Here is a 21,173-nt window from a genome sequence, read left to right as displayed (position 1 = left end):
GAAACTACCAGCAGAAGGATTCAGAGGGATGGCCAGAGCCTTATGAGTTCACACTTCCTGCAGACCAGATGCTGTTCTCCTGTTTCCTTCTTGAAGCTAAGGCCTGCATAGCACAGGAATGTGGGACCCAAAGACCAACCCAAGTGAGCTACTCTCAAGAGTGCTACTGATCCTCAACTTAGCTCTAAATTTAGAAACACAGACTGCCAGACTGTTCTGTCAGAAACTTCACTTCTGAAATGACAGGACGGGCAGGAATGAACTTGTCACTACTGCTTGAATTCTCATTGCCAGGAAACTCGATAGCACCATTTTTTCATCTTTATAAGGGGATGGGAAATGAGAGGGGTATAATACAAAACAAAGAAGCTACTGGACAGAACAATTTGAGAAGCATATGGCAACATGTGTTTTATTTGTGTCTGTTTAAAAGCACAACAAGAGGATAGCCGTACGTTTGCTTTGTCAGCTATCACAGCTATCAGTTATCTTTACTACGTCACAGATCTCTCATAGGACAATGTGCAATGTGGACTACTGAGGAGCACGCTCCATAAATGCTGAAATAATTAATGAACGGGCCAAACAACAGTGAAAATGATTCCAAATATTCTCTTGTCAGAAGAGACAATCCTAAATAATCTGTTTTGTGAGAGCATAAATAATGTAAATGCACACAAACTGGTGAACTAATCTATTCACCATTTCACAGATGGAAAAAACTAAGGAACAGAGAGGTCAAGCTGCCCAGCATAAAACTCAGAACAGAACCCGTATTGCCTAATCTTGGTGTTCTTTCAATTATCCTCTCCTGCCAGAAAGCTCGTTGCACCCAAAGGCAAGGGAGCTCCTTAGAATTGAGGGGGCAGGAGATGTCTAGAAAGTGGACATCAAGCCACAGAATGTAAAAGGATTCCCGTGTTGGCAAAAGATCCATGGTGGATGAGAGTCAATTAACCTGGAATCTTCAGCAAAGCTCAACAGAGCTGATACCAGCAGGAATTTGAAGGTGGGAGAGAAAAAGAGGAAAGAAGAGGGCAGAGAATTAAGAAAAGTGAGAGGAAAAGTTGGAAGGAGATCAAGTAGGAGAAAGGTAGAGGGCAAAACTCAGCCATTTAACATTTTTTGACCGCTAGCCTGTAATGGACCACGCTGAACATAAAAAGTCATCAGACGTGGCCTGTCCCATTTCAGCAGAGGTTGTGGCATCCTTCCTATCAGCATCATCAGCTACGACACTCTCATTTTAAATTCTAAGGGAACGGATGAGCAACTGAGCCACCATTACCATTTCCTGCAGCACCCAAGTTTTCTTTGGAGGTTTCCCACTGAGGTATGTATTCAACTTTTTTGGCCTTCCTTAACTTAGGAACTCACGGTCCTAGGCAGAGAAGCAGTAAAAAAACACAGGATTCATATGCACGCACATACACACGCAGTGCCCTAAGAAGATATCTGAAAAAAAAAAATGCCTTTTCTGTACTGGTGAACCTCAAGACATGAGAAAAACCAAGGTGAGTGCAACAAATCAACATATAAAAAGAGACTTTCATTAAACGGTCACCTGTCCTTACGAAGAGGGAGAGATGGGAAGATGTTACTATATGCTCACAGGTCATCAGAGTTCCTTTCCAACATTCCTGACTGACTGTAAAAACCTCTAAGGGCTGGAGAGGTGGTTTCACTTTCTAATTAAACCACCTTAAAATGAAATCCACCTAATCTGTAGAATGTACGGGTTAAGGCTGAGATTTCACCAACTTGCATGTACAAGCTATTCGAAACGATCCTAAGAACAACAGACGGTTGTTTTTGGTAACTTGGAACTCTAGCTGTTCAGATGCAACCCAGATGGGAAAATATGCTTCTGCAGAAAGTGATGACGGACCCCTCTTTCACATCAAAATTTCATCATAGGAATTCCATCCAGTTTTCATTTTACATTTTGTTAAAATATTTTTCCACACTTGCCAAGCCACTTTTTGCCTAAGTCTAAGTTCTAAATCTTTCAATCTCTCCAAATTTGAGTCACAAAGGCTAGCTAACTTGCATTTCTCCCCAAATTCCACATTTCTTATTCTTAAAATCCTTAGCCAATTTCTCAACCAGAGAAAGCATAAAGTGGGGGCAAATGAATAAATATAATTAAGATCTACAGGAATAAAAAGTACAGTTGCTTTTTTTTTGAGATGGAGTCTTGCTCTGTCGCCCAGGCTGGAGTGCAGTGGCACAATCTTGGCTCACTGCAAGCTCTGCCTCCTGGGTTCATGCCATTCTCCTGCCTCAGCCTCCCAAGTAGCTGGGACTACAGGCACCCGCCACCATGCCTGGCTAATTTTTTTTTTGTATTTTTAGTAGAGACGGGGTTTCACCGTGTTAGCCAGGATGGTCTTGATCTCTGACCTCGTGATCCACCCACCTTAGCCTCCCAAAGTGCTGAGATTACAGGCGTTGAGTCATCGCACCGGCCTAAAGTTGCTTTTTAGAAATGAAAGGCTTCTAGGTCAAGTGTTTACTGCCTGAGATTCTGTGTGTAGAGTTAGCTAGGCCAGAAGTGCACTGGGTCCACCAGTCGGCACACAGTGGCTTTGAGGATAAGGACACCCCACCGTAGATACCTTCCAAGGGCCTCTGGTGACATGAACAGCAAGGAGGGCACCTGATACAGGACGTTCTAATCCACAGGGCACTCGCACATGGGCAGAATGTGACTTCTATGCACTGCTCTGCTCTCACAGAGGCCACTCAACAGTGCAACATCAAAGTACATACATGGCATTCAAAAAGGAAAAGCAAATTATGCTTTCCAAGCGGCAGTGTGTTTTACCTTATCAAAATCATCTAAGCAGTCAAGATGACAAAGCAGTCAATTTTTAATACAAATTATTGGCTGGCTAGACACTGGAGATCCAAAATAGATAAGACCCCACTTTTTTCTTTCAGCAGTAGTGCTTGCAAATAAGCCAGGTACATATATTTCAATACACAACTCATACTACTACTTCAATCTAACTTCATTTTCCATAGTCAATAACTATTGATTTAAATTTCTCTACTAGCATTCTTTTTTTCTGTGTTTAGCATGTCTTATAAAAGAATAAGATGGCATTTGTTCAGTAATTTTGTTTTTGAAATGGTGTTTTAGATGGGTGAATATGAAAATAAACTTACCTCATCCCACTCTAACAGGTAGTTGGTGATTTTTGAACCATTGTCAATTGGTGCCTAAAAAAAATAGTAACATGAGATTAGAGAAAGTTGTTCACAGACAAAACTTACGAGCTACCCACCTGGCTCACATACAGTGTCTATGATAGCCCTGTGCTCCCCACTCAGGGGGATAAAGCTGATGGTTCCTGCATTCCTTGGTCAATCATCACCATACACTAACTTTGACATATCTCAACTGCAGAGAGAGTCCCCACTGAATAAATCATACTCCACAAATAGCCAAACCTGCCTACCACCACCACCACCTCTCCCTTTTTACACCCTCATGGCATGCTACTTCCTCTGGGGATAGGACTTTGAAGAGGGACTTTGAATTCAAGCATAGAGTGAGAACAAGGCAGCTGAGAAACACAGGCACTGCTGGAGGTCTGGTGGAGCACGGTCAAGCCTTTCTTTTTGTAACCCCCCACATACAGCTTTTTAATTTTTTAAAACTACTTAAGATTAGAAAGCCATCAGTGACATTAAGATTCCTCTTTTTAAAAAATGGGGAAAAAATGTGATCCTCTGGATAGATGACTGGAGGCTATTCACCCTTCATACGTTAGCAGAGGGAAGTTTCATTATTTGCTTTCCTCTTAAAAAGCATGCTGAGATCTGCTTCACTGAGAAAGCGGGTTTTTAATAATGGGAAGGGAAATAAAGAACTCTGGAGAAAAGAATGCTTTTCAGGATTCCAAGAGCTACAAGTGATGCCACAGTGGGTCTCTTGGAGCATTAGGGTAGACATATCTAGAGAGACAGTGGAACTACAAGTTGGGGGAAGCAACCAGGAAGAGGAGTCGGATCGTGTCTCCCACTTCAAAAACATGCCAGGGCCGACTCTTCCCTAGGAAACAGCAAGAGCCCAACAAACAGCACAGTGCCTTACCCCTGGCAAAAGGCAGCTCAGCTTCCCCTGAGATGTATCTAAATCCTACCTCGGCTGTTTGTCGCATGTAGTCTGGTGCTAGCTGTTTAATATCAACAACTAATTTCATGTTCCAAGAATAGACAGGTATGATAAATAATTGGGAGAATATGTAAATCACCTACTAAACTACCCAGTTTTATAGGAAGCACTCAGTAAACAGTTGTTATTGCCCTATTATGGTTAGTAATAAAACCTCGGGGCCCAGTAAATGGTAGTTAAATTAATAATGAAATTCTTCTCCCTCCCCTTCCCTTCCTTCTCTCTTTTGAGTCACACAATCTCTGAGTCCCAAAATTCAGATCTCAGGTGAGTGCTCTAAGTCCTAAACTGTTATTTTAGGCTCTTGCAGGCTCAATTTGGAGGAGAGGATAGTGATGCATTTAAAGTTATAAATAACTGACGAAATCAAAGTTTTAGACGAGAACCCATCTCTAAGATACCAACTCTTAAAAAAAACTGTTCTTTGGTAGTTTCTTTGATGATATCCTACCCCATTACTAGTCCCTTAATCCCTTGAGGGTGGGTACACTGACTTAGGTTTTTGTTTTGCCTTGTCTCCTGTGTAAGTAATAACTGTTGCTGACAAACAAAAAGATGTCAGATCTTTAGTGCTTTCAGCGTCTTTGTGGATTCAAGGACAGACTGGCAGCCAGAGAATGTTCCCCTGTCCTTGTGCCCCCACCTGGAGCACTTTGATCAGGGAATCTGTTCTAAGGACATTTACATGAAAACTGAACTGAATCCAGAACTTTCAAGTTTGTACATGACTGAATGGAACAAGAGTATGTTTCTGATTTACAATTGAGGAAAGGGAGAAAGAAAATGTGAAACGTTTTCCTCCTAATAAGAAAATTCTTTCTTGAAGTTGCTGGTCTGCCTGAGACCTGAAATTCATCCAGGTTTTAAGCAGAGTATGCATCAGTGATTCCCAACTTTAGGTTTATAAGACCCCGGGATCCCTCAGGTAATCTAAAGATGAGTTCTTATATTTTCCAAACAAAATGGATTTTAATTCTTTCCTTACAAAGATATATTTACATATATATGTTTAAATATAGAGCACATTTTTTAAATGGATGTGTATACTCCGAGGAATTAAACAGTGATGCCAGTTGGGTGTTAAAACTCTGAAAAGGTGGGGAATCACTGACCTGGATTATCCCTGGAAGCCAGGAAGGAAAATAAAATAGTTCAGATTCTAAGCCAGTTTAAACTTTGCTTTTGTCCAAGTAACACACTTAATGCTGGCCACTGGCTATGAGAATGCAGCTGCCCATCTGAGAGGGATCAACCGAGGCCCATGCTTTGCTGCTAACCACTACTCTCAATTGCTTTCATTGGCTCCCTAGATCAACCTGACTCTCTGGGCCAGAAATGAAAAGATAAAATATTTCTTCACTAATAATGGATCTTCCTAGCCATTTTCTTTCTTTCACACATTAGTATTCTCCCCTCAAACCATAAATCTTTATCTCTACCTCCATCTATTTTACATTTTAAAATACTGATGTAGAGAAATAACTGCAATAGAGATTGATAACAATCTACTGTTTTCTCACAAACACACAACTATGATTAACAATCTAGTGATGCCTCTTGAGGAAGGGGCAATATGATCTCTCTTTGGTAACAGCTATTTTTAGCCAGTGAATTGTATTTCATGAAAATATATAATTCAGTCTTTTTTTCTTAGATAATTAGTAATCCTGACTGATGTATGGCCTAAGTAGTGAAACTTAATGAAGTACTAACATACTTTAGATCACTAAACGTTCTAGGTTTTAAATATTAAACATTTCAGTATCACCACTGAAAGAAGCCACAAGGGCCATAAAACTACTTTATCTCTGAATCTTTCTTGATAAAAGCTTTTTGCTAAAGTCCTCAAATGTTTGTTGAAATGAACTAGACTATTAGAAAGTGATAAGATGCAGGTATTTTAAGTACCTATATCACTTATATGTATTGCTTATGACCTTAAGACATTTAGAAAATACTGCTGAAAAAAAAAAACTAAAGCTAGATTTTGCAGTTCCCTCCTCCCACCCCTTTGCCTAACTCTTACAGAAATGACAACTTTTGATACAACAATTGGTTGCAATACTTACTATGCAGAAAACCAAACATATCACAAAACTGGAGTCATGCTAAAAAATATTTCAAATGGCTATAGACTGACCTTATATTAACTCGAGACTCTTTCTCTGTTGCCCAGGCTGGAGCGCAGTGGCGTGACCATGGCTCACTGCAGCCTTGAAACTCCTGGGTTCAAGTGATCCCCCCTCCTCAGCCTCCCAGGTAGCTGGGACTAGAAACACGTGCCACCACATCTGGCTAATTTTTAAATTGAGACGATTCTTGATGCTTTGAGCTACCCACCTTCCACTGCAGGGTTAGTGAACTTTTGCTCCTATGTGCCAGCTTAGGGGGGAAAGGACACTCGGGTGCACAGCTGTGGGTGGTGAAGCTAACAGGCTCGGAGCAGGATCCCTTTACGGAATTGTACATGGCATACACCCTGAAAACAAAACAGGCACAGTCAGTGGCAATGACTCACCATAGAAGACCAGGATTCTTATCTTTGTTTCACCCTAAGGCTTTCTGTAGATGAACAGAGCTCTTGCTCTTATCTGTTGGTCTTGTCCTGACCTATGGTTAACGTTAACAGGGGACAGTCATCCCAACAGGTATTTGTCTCAGTGTGTGCCACCCAGCTCCATTTCAAGATAGGCAGGATCTACTGACTAGAAGAGATTATTCTAAGTAAGAAAATAAACCTTAACCCCCAGAATGATCTCCAAATATACGTTCTAAAAACCCATGAGCTACTCTCTGGTTGGCTTTATCTGGAAAAAGGCTAAGAGTTAAGAGCTGGATAAAAAGGCAAAAGAAACAGTAATAAGAGTCCACAGACTGGAGAGAAAGCATAAAAGTATAAACAGGGTAGATATCATCTTTGAACTACATTTAATACTGTACACATTTATGTAAAACTAGGGATGTTTCACACAGAAGCATGTATGCTAACAGGTGTGACTTACTCTAATTCAACAAAAACAATGTTCAGGTACAGTTTAATCCATGTGAATATTTAACTCTTACACATGAAGCCAAGATTAAACATGTTCGTTCTGTACACTAAAATGTTTGGCTCAACCCTGCAACATACGTGCCTGATTTCTCAGAGAAGCCATGAAGAAAAAGCACAGAACATGCTATTAATGCCACACTCTTCAAATAGCATAAAATAGGGCTATGTTGATTTTTATCATCTTCCTACTACTCCATTTTTTTATATTGGAAATTTATTTTTTCAAAATTGAAAAGGTACTCTTAAAAAACAACAACAAAGAAGCCTTTGTTGCCTAAAACAGATGCAAGGATTAAACTATTCACAGAGTTGGCAAATAGATATTGAGCCCTTAATTCTTATAGCCATCCTCTCTGAGGTAGGGAAATCTTATTACCCATTGCAGGCAGAAGGAAACACAGAGATGAAGTAAATTTCCCAAGGCCACACAGCTAGAAATTTGGATCAATGGTATTCATCCCTGGAAGTCTAACCAGTATATGGTATTGCCTACTCCCCTTGTTCATCCTGCAATCATGTTTCTCTAAACACCACAATCCACTTCCCTTAGCTCTACCCAATGAACACAAACAACAGGTAAAGATAACAACATTATGGAAGATAGGTCCCAATTGTGTGTGTGATTTGCAAAGTCATTTCTCCACAAAGTCCATCATGAAAAATTCGTAGAGGCCATACGTCAAAGGCACTAATAGATATGTCTACTTTCTACCTCAAAAGATAAAAATACATACATATTACATATTTGATCTATTTGCTTTATGGGAGGACAGCATGAAATTTGACACAAACAAATAATGCTTATCATCAGGATGCTCTCCACCCAACCTCCGATGAAGGAAATGGTCCTTTTTGCACGCACTGTAAGTAGGCACGTGATAATATAAAACTAAATGGTAGATCTGGTAAGATCATTTCCCTGTGTCAGGATGGGCTCACTGGGAGTAAGTTACTTTAAATGAATCACAACATGTTCCAGACATGGGCAGGGCTCAAGTCTGAACTTTGATACACAGAATTCTCCAACAGGTGACTCATGGGTTGCATCTGACCCAAGACACATGTGTATGTGTGTGCGTGTGGTGGCAGTGTGCAAAAACCTAATGTTTTGAAGTATGAGAGCCACCTATGAATTAAAGGATACAGGCAATGACCATCACAAAAAGAGACAACCAGACACTATGCATTCCTAATAAAGGACTATGTCACTACCTATAAAACTGTCTTGGCAGAAAAACTGAACTTGTACCTGATTAAACCTCATCATCACTTTATGGGAAATATAGAGGACAGGAGAACAATATTAAGCAACACAACACGGGTGCAATCAGCCAAATTCATACTTGTGGAAGACTCTACAGGACAAACAAATTAATCTACCAAACAAGTTGCAAGAAAGAGAAAAAGATAAAGGGAAAAATGAATGGATTAAAATAAATTTAAGACATATCAACCAAACCACATATTCACATGTTTGAATTCCAATTACAACAAACTAAAGAAGCAAAATCTTCATTCTTAGAACTGAGGAAATGGGAACAGTCTCCGGATTGTGAAGACATTTTGGGTGTGTGTGATGATGGTAATATAGTTTATAGGTGAAATAATATGATGTCTGAACCTTACTTCAAAATCATCAGGGCAGGTGAGAGGTAAGTGAGGACAATGAGGTAACAGAAGTTGAGTGATGGGAGTTCATTAAACTGCTATCTACTTCTGACTATATCTAACATTTTCTGAAATACAAAAGTTAAAATTAAGCCTTCACTGAAAAATATCTGGAGCTCTCTCATTTTAAAAATCAAACTTCTGGCTTCTCTTAAAAACTACAGGTTTTAGCAACACTTGGCTTTTTTTTTTTTTTTTTGAGATGAAGTCTCGCTCTGTTGCCCAGGCTGGGGGGAAATGGCATGATCTCAGCTCACTGCAACCTCCGCCATCCGGGTTCAAGTGAGTCTCCTGCCTCAGCCTCCCAAGTGGCTGGGATTACAGGCAGCTGCCATCATGCCCGACTAATTTTTGTATTTTTGTAGAGATGGGGTTTCACCACGTTGGCCAGGCTGGTCTTGAACACCTGACCTCAGGTGATCCACCCACCTCGGCCTCCCAAAATGCTGGGATTATAGGCGTAAGCCACTGTGCCTGGCCTCACTTGGCCCTCTTTCCTGCACTGTAATGAGCTAAATCTGTGGGCAGCTCCCCGCTTTAGATGGAGCAGGTGCTGAAGAGTTCACTAGAGTCCCCATCATTCCTACTGTCTCCTCAGCACTGAGACTGCTTTTCAGCTGACCCTTACCCAACCCACTTTAGCTGTTTAGGTTCTCTGCCTCCACCCTAGTAAGTATGTCAGTTTGCAATGACTGGGCATTTGCCTACAAATGCAGAATTATACCCAGGCAGATCAGGTCCTACATGTTCACAAAAACAGCCGCCACCAAAAATCCATCTGGATAATAGAGCAGAGGGAGGCAGGGAAACAGCCTGTAAAGTACTAGCAGGATGCAGTCAGTTGTCTGGGGAGAGGTAAATTTGGTCTTAGTAAATTCTTTGTTCCTTTTTAGTGGGATTCTTGGAGTCAGCAATCCATACCTCCTAGGCTGCAAAGTCATAAGTGATGGAGACCTCCTGGTGGCCAGGCTGGGAGGATGGCAGTGGGGATAAAAGTAAAAGAAACTTGATGCAGGTTAGAAATTTGAGGTTGTTGAAAACAGATAGTTGTATGGGCCAGATGTAGTTATTTTTCTTGCCTTTAATCTTAAACAATGTTATGGTAAGGGTCAATGCTTTTCACACATAATATTTTGTCAGCAAGGGAAAAAAGATCTATTTTGTATGGCAATATAAGTATGCTGCATATAGTACAAAAATTGGCACCATATTTAAGTATCCCTTGATTACATCTGTCAATTACAGTAGTTCAGTAAATGGACAGCAACTTACCATAATAGTGACTAGCAACATTTTTACCAATAACTTTTATAGAAAAGAAAAATCTCTCCTAATGATGCTACATTTTAAAGAATACTGCAATATTTTTTTTCATATAATGGCAATGAGTTTTCCATAAATATCATCATGTGAAAGGGGAATCTGTAGTGCACAGTCAGTTTCTTGGGTTAAATAAGTCAGCAAACAGTTCAGTTTTTGTTGCATTTATCCCAAGAAAAGAAAACATTTTTCTAACAATATAATTAATCTTGTTTTCACATTTGTTTCAGCTTAAATCCTGGCTAAATGCTTAGGAAACAGGTGCTCCAAGAGTTTCGGAAATATGCCTCCAACTTTTTCTAGCACGATGTAACATACTAGGAGCCACAATTTCTGGTCAATAACATGTATTTTATAATCCTTCACTGTGCTTGTCAACCATATTTTTGGAAATGTTTCATTGCACAATTTTTCTGGGAAATGTCATTATATGATATCATCTCTGGGCACCTTGTTTGCCAAATTGTTTAGGCGGATGACTAGAAAACTGCTTCAAAATTTTCATGAAATTGCTATCCATTCCATCACTCAAATTCCTGATTATCCTATCGCTGATAAATATCTAAACTGTTGACTCCCGCAGTAAAATGGTCATTGTAATGCCATTATTAATTATAGAACTACCAATTAAAAGACAAATATACTTTTCTGGCAAATACATACACAGCATACATTTGTGTATGTATAAATATTTGTATAAATAAATGTATACATGTATAAATGTTCATGTTTGTAAAATTACATATTTATATATAAGTATTTAAAATATAACGTAATTTATTTACATATTGGATATTTCTCATTTCTCCACGCAATCTCTCATCTCTCTCTGTCTCTCTCTCACACGCACACAAACACACACTCTCTCTCTCTCTCACATACACACACAGAGACAGGAGATTTTCTATTAGTGGCTTTATACAATACATAACACAATGCCCTTTACAGAAGCACTGAATAACCTTGACAATTACAAATGGATTCCTTTGAAATATTGTATGAACATTAAACCAAAAAAATTTATTTGTGTTAAGAATAGGGTAACAAATATGAAAGTGATTTTAATAAAGATCCTTTAATAAAGGTCTTCCTAAATTTTGCTAATCAATGTATGCATCATAGAGGGGTATTATCTTCCTCAATCACCACTAGGAGATTAGGAGGAAAAAAGAATAGTGACTGAACAGACGTGTAAGAATGATACACAAAAACTCATAGTAAAAGTGGAAAAGAAGAAACATTTTGTAAACCTGAAATGTCTTGCAATATAATTTTCCATGTGGAATCTGGCTCAAATGGCATGTCAGATGCCAACTGAAGCAGCCACAGGCATGTGAGCTACAGCACTGTCTAAAGGATGCCACTAGTCTCAATAAATTCCCAGTAACAGTGAGTTGGTGGCAAGAGCTGTTCTGGCCTAGTAACTGAAGTCAAGTACCAGGCAGTTAAATGACAGGGCTTCATGACTGAGACTGCTATTGAAAAAGAAGGTTTGTGTGTCTGATGGGTGAACTCATGCAATAATACTAATATGGGGGCGGGGGTGGGTGGGGGGAGTTGAAAATGAGAAAAAGCATTATATGAAGATATCAGGCAATCAATGTGAATAAGATAGACTCAGAGTAGCAAAACAAAAAGTAACAAGGAATATAAGAACAGAAGTCTAGGTGAGACTTCAGTACATGATTTAAGACAGAAATCTTACACTCTTAATCAAAATGTGCAATATTAAGAATTCGACGAAAAAAATGTACCTTGATTGTGCTGCTAAAAAAAAAAAAAAAATCTCAGTTTTCATAACTGGCTCTACAGACTTCCATCACTTTCTAAATTGGTAATGCTCAAACAAAAATGGCAATGAATTTATTCACTTATTTATTTATTTATTTAGAGACAAAGTCTCATGCTGTTGCCCAGGGTGGAGTGCTGCAGCTGCAATCAGGGCTCACTACAGCCTCAACCTCTCTGCTCAAGCAATCCTCTCACCTCAAGCAATCCTCTCACCTCAGCCTCCTGAGTAGCTGGGACCACGGGCACACATCACCACACCCAGCTAATTTTTTATTTTCTGTAGAGACAAGGTCTCATTATGTTGCCTGGGGGAGTCTTGAACTCCTGGGCTCAAGTCATTCTCTTGCCTTGACCTCTCAAAATGCTGAGATTACAGGTGTGAGCCACTGCACCCAGCCTAAATGTTTATTTTGCAGCTGTCCAGTAATGAAATTTTTCTGTAGTTGCTGTTATGAAAATTTAGTGAAGAAACCATTTCCACACAGCCTTTTGAGGCCTTATAGATGACTGTTACATTTAAAATATTTGAGGCCACTCTACATGATAAAAGCTTACATTCCCAGAACTAAGAATATTAACTGGACTGTAAAAAGAGATTTTGCTCCTTGTTTTCAGGGTCAAGTAAAATACATCTTCATCTCAATAAAAATGTGAGTGATACGATCAAACTATATACAGATTCAAAGAACTTGCATCATTAAGTCCTTTTTATTTTCAGAGCGTGGAAAAACTGCAACAAGCTTGGGAAAACCAAAAGGTAGCACTTATATATGACTTTACAGGTCTAAAATAGATTTGCACATATATTTGCTCTCATCCTATTTTCCTGAGGCTGGTATCATTATCATTCTCATTTTATAAATGACAAAGCAAGACCAAAGAAGTTTCAATGGCTCACTTAAGCACACACCCTTAGTAAATGACAGAGCCATTAACCCCAAGTTGCAAGCCATGTCCACTATGCATCATGCTGCCTAACCGAAGCAATTCAAGGCAGAGGAAGCTACATCTAAATAAGAGTTGCAAGTGTTAAGATTCTTCTCTAGCCTAAAAAAGAAAAGACTGTAAATGGAAAAAGAACGTATGATCTATATGGCAGTGCACAAATGCTAAATCTGGACTATAGACATTTTTATTAGGAGAGAAAGGACGTTAAAAAAATACTAACATTGACCATCCCCAAGGAGAGAGAACCTCCTATCTTCCTGGAAAGCAGAGAGGTAGAACAAATAACAGTTGGTGGCACCCTAGGTTGTACGTGTTTGGTGTCACATGTGTGTCAAATGCCAAATGCAAGGAGTCCCAAATGTGTCAGGAGAAAGTCTAGACCCAAGGCCCCTAGATGGTAACCACCTCATGCTCCCATCCTGTTCCTTTTGGGGAATCCATTAACTATTCTATCTGCCCAGAAGTTCAAGATGTTCATAGGTTTTGTCGGTAAAAATAGCTGATGAGCAAGTGTTCTCAAATTTACCCTTTGTAATAAGGGTTTTAAAAAAAATAAATGGAACAACAGACAGGATGGTAAATAAAGGGAAGGCTCTTCATGACATTTAAGTTTCTTAAAAAGGACATTGTAAGGTCATGAATGAGCAGGAAATTAATAAAGTAAACCTTTACTAACCACAGGAACAATAAACTGTTAAAGCACAGAGCAGAAAGAAACATATGTTAACAATGAATAATAGATAACATTTGCATGACTTTTACATTTTTTAGTTTTACATTTTCTGGTTTGTTGTTAAATTGACCACTTTGAAGAATGCTTAAACCATTTCTATTATCTTAGTTTCACAAATTACACAGATCTTCTTGTACAGAGTGTGTGAAAAGCTCAATATGTTTGGGCGGAAGCTCATTGACTCAAAATCCAAAGTTTTGATTTAAACAGGAGGAGATGGTTGCAATAGAGCTCATCTAAACAATATGATAGCTAAGCAGATGTGCGCTTTATGCCTTAATACAAAACAACTTGCTCTGATATATACGTTGCTTTAAACTTATTTTTATGAACTTATGCAGCTAATAAGATATTACATCCTCAACACACATCCTTGTTTTACTACCTTTTTTTTTTTTTACTGAGAAAATCATGGCAGAGCATTCCATGTGACTTGACCAAAGTTAAAACAGCCAGTTCAGGGCAGAACCAGACTCGCACTCAAGCCTCCTGATAATTCAAATATGCTCTTCCTACTAGGATACCTTGCCTCCAACCTCATCCCAAAATCACAAAGAAACTCATGATGTAAATTAACCTTTGGAAAGTATAATAATAGAAGTATATTTCATGCTTACAATTTCATTCTGCAATCTTTATGTATGCATATATAATTGAAAAAAAAGGGAAAGAATGTGTTGTTGTACCTCCAGTTAAATAAAATTATACTTTCTGGGGAACTTAAATATTAGATAAAATAAAGATTTAAAAAGATTTTTTAAGTGTTATGGGTCATATTCAGACCTGCTTATTGGCAAATAAATAGATGGATGTATCTTTAAATAATCAGATGGTCTCTCTCAAAATTCAGATAACACTTTCCTCCTTACAGGAGGGTTTCTTCCTAAAATAAGCTAGCCCTACCTTCCAGAGTAGTCACAGTAGAGATTCCAGAAAATCACGGTAGAGATTTCAGGCTACATACCATGCCACATGGGTTAACTGTTTAGCCAAATTGAGTTAATTCTCATCAGAGATAATTTGATGTTTGCATTACTTGTCTTTTTCAAAATCTACTGGCTTTTAAGGTCTAACGGTGTGCTTGCAACATGGAAAGGGCTTCTTCAGTCATTTGGTCTGAATATACAGTTTATATGATGGTCTATAAGAAACACTGATATGTCCATGGTAAAAAAAATTTCATTTGTTTTATAGAAAGAAACTGTTAAACCATAGTCCAATAGATCTTAGAAGACCATGTAAAATTACTTTTAAAATGTTTAAAATGATTTTCAGTGTTTAACACCTACTTTTCTGTTCACAGAAGTGCTTCTGTGTCTTCCCAATTATGATGCTCTTGAGAGTCAATGAATGGCCCATGAGCCATGGTTCTACAACTTTCAGCAAGGTAAGCACATTCACCAAAAACTTAAAAGGGGGCACATGTTTTTGCTTTAGCCACCTGGATTCTCCAGTACAGTTTGGCTCTTATATCCTAACTCACCTCACATGATAATCTGTTGCTGGTCTAAGATCTTTCAGGTTACATTCTAATTCTTCTCCACTGTAAAGAAAAAGCATTCATTAGTTGCTAATTCCAGTTTCAAAAGCAAACGAGATTTGGAATTTGGGTGTCCAGTAATGTATTAACAATAATTCATGAACTATTATGTCAGATTCCACCATAAACCAGAAATAAACTTTCTTATTTGATATTATTATTTGTTTGGGACTAAAAAATCAGTCCCAAACTGATCTAAGATGATGCCATCTTAGATCTCGAAAATGGCATGGTTAACTTACTAATAAAATTCTAAAAGATCTTATCACTTCTTACAAGTAAATACATAAAAGTAACTAAGTAAGCAAATGAATGAACAAACAAATGAATAAAAATGATCATACCAGCTGTTAACAGAAGACACTTTCCACACTTACCTTGGCAGGAACCTCAATTATCTCAAATCCGGACTGTCTTAACAAAAATCACCATCTCACTTCCTCCCTTACCAATGCACCCAACAAATAGCTCTCTACAATAAAATAAAACCATTTATATCCTCAAAAGTTGCAACTGAACCTCAACTTAAATCATGAGGAAGTAACCAACCAAAATAAAGAATGTGCTATTGAAAATTTTTAAAAAGGTTAAAGGTGTGTGTGCGTGTGACTTATTTTGTGTTCTTCAAAAATATCAGTGTCATAAAAGTGTAAGAAATATCGTGGAAGTGTTCCGAATTAAAGAAGGCTAAAGAGACACGACAACTAAAGGTACTGTTTGACCCTAGACTAGCTCCTGTGTGGGAGGGGGTGAAAACTGCTCAATTTTTCAAAATAACAGGCATTATTTACAGACCAAGTGACAAAGCTGGAATATAGACAACAGATGAAAGTATTATATCAATGTAAGTTTATGAAGCTATAATTACACTGTGGTTCTTTAAAAAAATTCTTACAGAAAATATCCTGAAGTATTTTGCAGTAAGGGACCATTACATATAAAACTTATGAAAAAAAGGCCGGGCGCAGTGGCTCAAGCCTGTAATCCCAGGACTTTGGGAGGCCAAGGAGGGCGGATCACAAGGTCAGGAGATTGAGACCATCCTGGCTAACACGGTGAAACCCCATCTCTACTAAAAATACAAAAAATTAGCCAGGCGTGGTGGCGGGCACCTGTAGTCCTAGCTACCCGGGAGGCCGAGGCAGGAGAATGGCGTGAACCCAGGAGGCAGAGCTTGCAGTGAGCCAAGATAGCACCACTGCACTCCAGCCTGGGTGACAGAGCAAGACTCCATCTCAAAAAAAAAAAAAAAAAAAAACAACTTATGAAAAAAATATGGATTGAGGACAGAAAGAGGAAAAGAGGAAGGAGTTCAAATGATAAAGCAGAGTATAAAGTTAATAACAAGTGAATCTGGGTACGGAGTATATATGTATTCCTTGATTTCTGTATTTTGGGGACATCTTACAAATTTGAAATTATTCCAAATAAAAGGCTGGGTTTTTTTTAAGTTGTGAACTGGAAGCTGTGTCCAGACCTTGCCTGAAGCTCTGTTGTTTGGCCTACATTGTATCTTTAAAATATCTCGCATTTGTTCCATTAGCTTAATAACAGGGAAGTTTGTACAATAATTCAGATTTTCAGCATCTTTTGAAAAAAAAAAAATTCAAAGAATCAGCAAATTTTAGCAACAATCAACTTAGGCTGAGTGGTGACTGCTTCCTTTCGATGGCAACAGGAGCTCTCCTGTTCACCTCATTTTCAGCCTTTCCACTTTGCTCATGTGTTACCTGCTGAGCCTCTCTGGGCACGTGAGGCTCTAGCTCCTGCCACCAATGTTCATCTTGCCACAAAAGACTCTATCCACAGTTGTCCCACAGTATACACAAGGAATCAGTACCAGGACCCCGCCCCACACACAGCGTATACACATACTCAAGTCCCCAGTTGGCCCTGCATATCTGCAGGTCTCATATCCCGTGAATATTGTTCTGGCCTGCATGTGGCTGACAAGGAATAAGTGTATAAGTGGGTCCATGCAGTTCAGACCTGTGTTGTTCAAGGGTCAATTGCATCTGTTCCTTGCCAGGCATGGGGGAGATGGCACTTTGTATTTCTTTAAAGTTGCTACTAATTCTGATTTTTCAGACTAGAATAAAATGGTGGTGAGCCAGAGTTAGGAATATCCTAAATACAGTGGGGAATCCCTGGAGTTTTATCAGAAGGGCAGTGATGTGGAATGATTTTGTTTCTGCAGTGAGTAGGCAAGGTTGTAGAAGAGCAAGAGTCGGGGGTGGAAGACCCCCAGGAGGGCGTCCAGGGAAGAGACAGTGGAGGTAGCCTGGGTAGCAAGAGGAAGACACAGCAGCCACAGGGCTTGCGTCCTTAACCTCTGTCCCTCTTTCCTTGTCAGGAAGACTGTCTGTGGAGCAAGAATTAGGAACAGGAAAGGGGAGATACGCGTCTGTGGCACTGATGCAGCAGGAAAATAGGAGAGAAAAGAAACATCTCTGGCAGAAAAAGTGAGGATTGTGTGACCACATTATTACCCTGGGCATGGGCAGTCACTGGAGGGTCCACTCACAGGGAGGCCAAACAAGCAGTTAAAACAAAACTGTCTTTCTGATTTCCTGCTCTGCAAATCTGAGCAGTACCCAGTAATTACAAAGAAAGACATCGCCCTAAAATTTTTCTCACATTTAGAACACAGTTATAAATCTTTTGAATGGTCAATACCTGGGAGTCCACAGAGCAGAAGGGGCTAATCCCTTCCCTGTGAGCTAAATTTTTGACCAATTAAGGCCTGGAAATGAAATGTTTTAAAGTATCTTTATTACAGGCTGGAAACTATTGTGGAAGGCAAGAAATAGGGTAAAACAGAAGGAAACATATTGTAGAACTTTAAAAAACAGGGCTACAAAAAGGTCTGGATCTAAAACATAAGCGGTCACCTTATAATCGCCCAATGTATGCAAACACTAAAAGTCATAATCGCCTTTTGCCGACAGACATTAATAGAAAGTTTTCATTAATACTCTACTGACAGCAAACATAACCAAGTGATGTATTTCCCCCATACCAAACAGCTCTATGCTACTCATTTCCAAATAAGAATTACTCTGGACACAATGAATTCTTAGCATTATAATTATTACTAAATCTTAAAATAAACTAAAGGAAAATTTGTCAAGCCTAAAAAGTTTTCCTTTGTTTTCCATTTTCCTTCACAACTCCAATTTTACAGTTTAGCAGCAAAGAAAAACAATAGAAACATACACAACCTGTAAATTATCTTGTATTTTCCATCTCGTCCTTTGTCTGATAAGGCAACCTCGTAACTGTAGGGGAAGGAAAGACCACTGTGGGGTCCACAGGAAAGTCCAACAGGGGGAGCCCAGGACAACACAACTGCTCTTGCCTGAATATTAGAAACCTGAGGAAGAAAAACATGGGACAAAAGTATTCAAATCCATTTTACATTTTCAGAATTATTAGTAGTGGCATAAAACTGGCTCACAGTTAATCCAAGGTAAACTAGTTTAATTACAATGAAAGACATCTTATATGGTGCTCTCTTTCAAAGTCCTGGTGTCCAAAATATGGTTCTTGCAACATCTGTCCTTATAATGCCAACTTTCATCCAAATCCAGTGCAATTTGCATTCTGTCCTCCATAAAGTAAAATAATATCATGCGAGGGAATTTTTTTTTAACGTAAGTAAAAAGCTCAATGTATGATTTCTACATTATGTGGAAGAAGCCATATCCACAGGTACTTTGATCTGGTTTCAAGCCTTGCATGGTGTCAAATCATTCTTCAAAGCTAATACCTTTCCAACAATACCCCTTGAAGTCCTGCAGATTTCCAGGAGAACCCAATGGTGGAGAACTGGAACCAAGGACCATGCTGACATGGGATTAATATCATTATAGAAGTGGAGATGTTTCACCTCTCTAAGCTCTGCTTTTATACTTTTGGTTTAGCCTCTGCCTCAGATTTCATGTGAACCAAAGACTCTGGGACTTAAAATACCCAGAACCTTCTTAAAATACTACTCTGAGGCATGTTTTACAAAATCTACTCCATCTTCCAGAGGTGTTTGAGGACTAAGCTCCAGCTGGCCACAGCTGTAACGTGTTTATTGATAGACCCTGCATGGGCTTCCTTCCTGATACGGTTTGGATTTGTGTCCCTGCCCAAATCTCATGTCGAATTGTAATCCCCAGTCTTGGAGGAGGGCCTGGTGGGAGGTGACTGGATCATTGTGGTGGACTTCCCCCTTGCTGCTCTCCTGATGTGAGTTCTCACAAGATCTGGTTGTTTAAAAGTGTGTGGCACTTCCCCCTTCTCTCTCTCTTCCTCCTTCTCGGGCAACGTAAGACAAGTCTGCTTCCCCTTTTCTTCCACCATGATTGTAAGTTTCCTGAGGCCTTCCCAGCCATGCTTGTACAGACTGCAGAAGCATGAGTCAATTAAACCTCTTTTCTTTATAAATTACCCAATCTCAGGTAGTTCTTTACAGCAACGGGAGAATAGACGAATACACTTCCCTTCTCTGTCTCAGTTCCCTTGTCTCCAACCAGGGCTTCCTGGGTCACATCCCCACATAAACTATTTGCACTCAAATCTTTGTTTTAGAGTCCTTTTCTGGAGAAACCCAACCTAAAATATGATCTAATTTTTTTTTTTTTTTTTTTTTTTTGAGATGGAGTCTTTCTCTGTCCCCCAGGCTGGAGTGCAGTGGCGCCATCTCGGCTTACTGCAAGCTCCGCCTCCTAGGTTCACGCCATTCTCCTGCCTCAGCCTCCCGAGTAGCTGGGACTACAGGCGCCTGCCAACACGCCCGGCTAATTTTTTGTATTTTTAGTAGAGACCGGGTTTCACCGTGTTAGCCAGGATGGTCTCGATCTCCTGACCTTGTGATCCGCCCGCCTCGGCCTTCCAAAGTGCTGAGATTATACAGGCTTGAGCCACTGCGCCCGGCCGATCTAATTATTTAAAATAAATCTAAGGACAAAACTTTAATGCTGTAACTTTCTAAAGGCTATTCTATTGCTATCTGGATATTGGTCTGGATAGCATATTAAAAACAAAAAAAGACTTAATACAGATGCTAAAGCTTAATGTTCACAAAGACTTTGTAGATTATTAGGCTGTAGATGGAGACATGTAAACTGTTCAGTCCCTTTTTTTCCTTCTTCCATTTTTGTCACTATCGGATCTATATAAAGATTATTGGAATTATTAAATACTTGAAATACAAATAATAAATCTGGAAAATGAATGCAGAGTCTCTCTTCAGTCTGTCCTTCACTACATTTTTAGTGGAGATCACTTCATACTATTTATTCCATATAAATAAAATATCATGATATATTTAGCCACTTATTTAGTCAAACTCCTGCTCATCCTTAAAGACCCCAGCCCGGCCTCACTACCTCCCAGTAGCCTTCTTTAAATTATCTCATGCATTGTCACTCCTCCATATTCTACAGAACCTTGTGGATACTGCTATAATTGCTAATCACATTATAGCCTTTGTCTACCTCCCTTGGGCTTTGAGACTCCCTAAGGACAGAATCCAAGTCATATTCAACTGTGATCAGTGGTTGCTTAGTAAATGTTTGTTGAATAAAAAATCTAGGGAAATAAGATAGTCTGAGTTTCTGACACGGACTATCAGAAGATGGTAGGCTTGCATTACACATCTCTTTAAAACACCTGAGGAAGACTGCTATAGCTCCAGACTAGCAGCTCCTCTTCCCCACCCCTCCAACCCATCTGCACCATGATGCTGTGACCAACCCTCCAGGATGCTGGCCTGTCTTATGCCCTCTCTCACACTCCTGGGACTTAACTTTTAACTCTCCTACTTCCTTGGCTTTAACCAACTTCTCTTGGACCCAGTTCAAATGCCGCCTTTGTTTACTCATTTAATGGTCCCTGTGAGGGGCTGTGGATACGAAGATGATTAAGGTATGATCCTTGGCCTCAAGGA

The 21,173-nt window shown here is 39.4% G+C and overlaps 1 protein-coding gene across 2 annotated transcripts in view; it reads right to left on the bottom strand.

Annotated features, from left to right (window-relative positions):
- Positions 1-21,173, bottom strand: part of FNDC3B (fibronectin type III domain containing 3B) — a 361,800-nt gene that overhangs the window by 87,392 nt on the left and 253,235 nt on the right. For both annotated transcript variants that reach the window (XM_003256464.3, XM_003256465.3), the window contains exons 8-11: positions 18,457-18,608; positions 15,179-15,238; positions 6,524-6,662; positions 3,172-3,225 (exon numbers count right to left, since the gene is read on the bottom strand). In XM_003256464.3, coding sequence (XP_003256512.2) covers positions 3,172-3,225; positions 6,524-6,662; positions 15,179-15,238; positions 18,457-18,608 — 405 coding nt within the window. The remainder of the gene's footprint in view (positions 1-3,171; positions 3,226-6,523; positions 6,663-15,178; positions 15,239-18,456; positions 18,609-21,173) is intronic.

The sequence above is a fragment of the Nomascus leucogenys genome, chromosome 11, assembly GCF_006542625.1.
Source record: "Nomascus leucogenys isolate Asia chromosome 11, Asia_NLE_v1, whole genome shotgun sequence".
NCBI classification, from domain to species: Eukaryota; Metazoa; Chordata; class Mammalia; order Primates; family Hylobatidae; genus Nomascus; species Nomascus leucogenys.
This window is presented reverse-complemented; position numbering and strand designations above follow the sequence as displayed.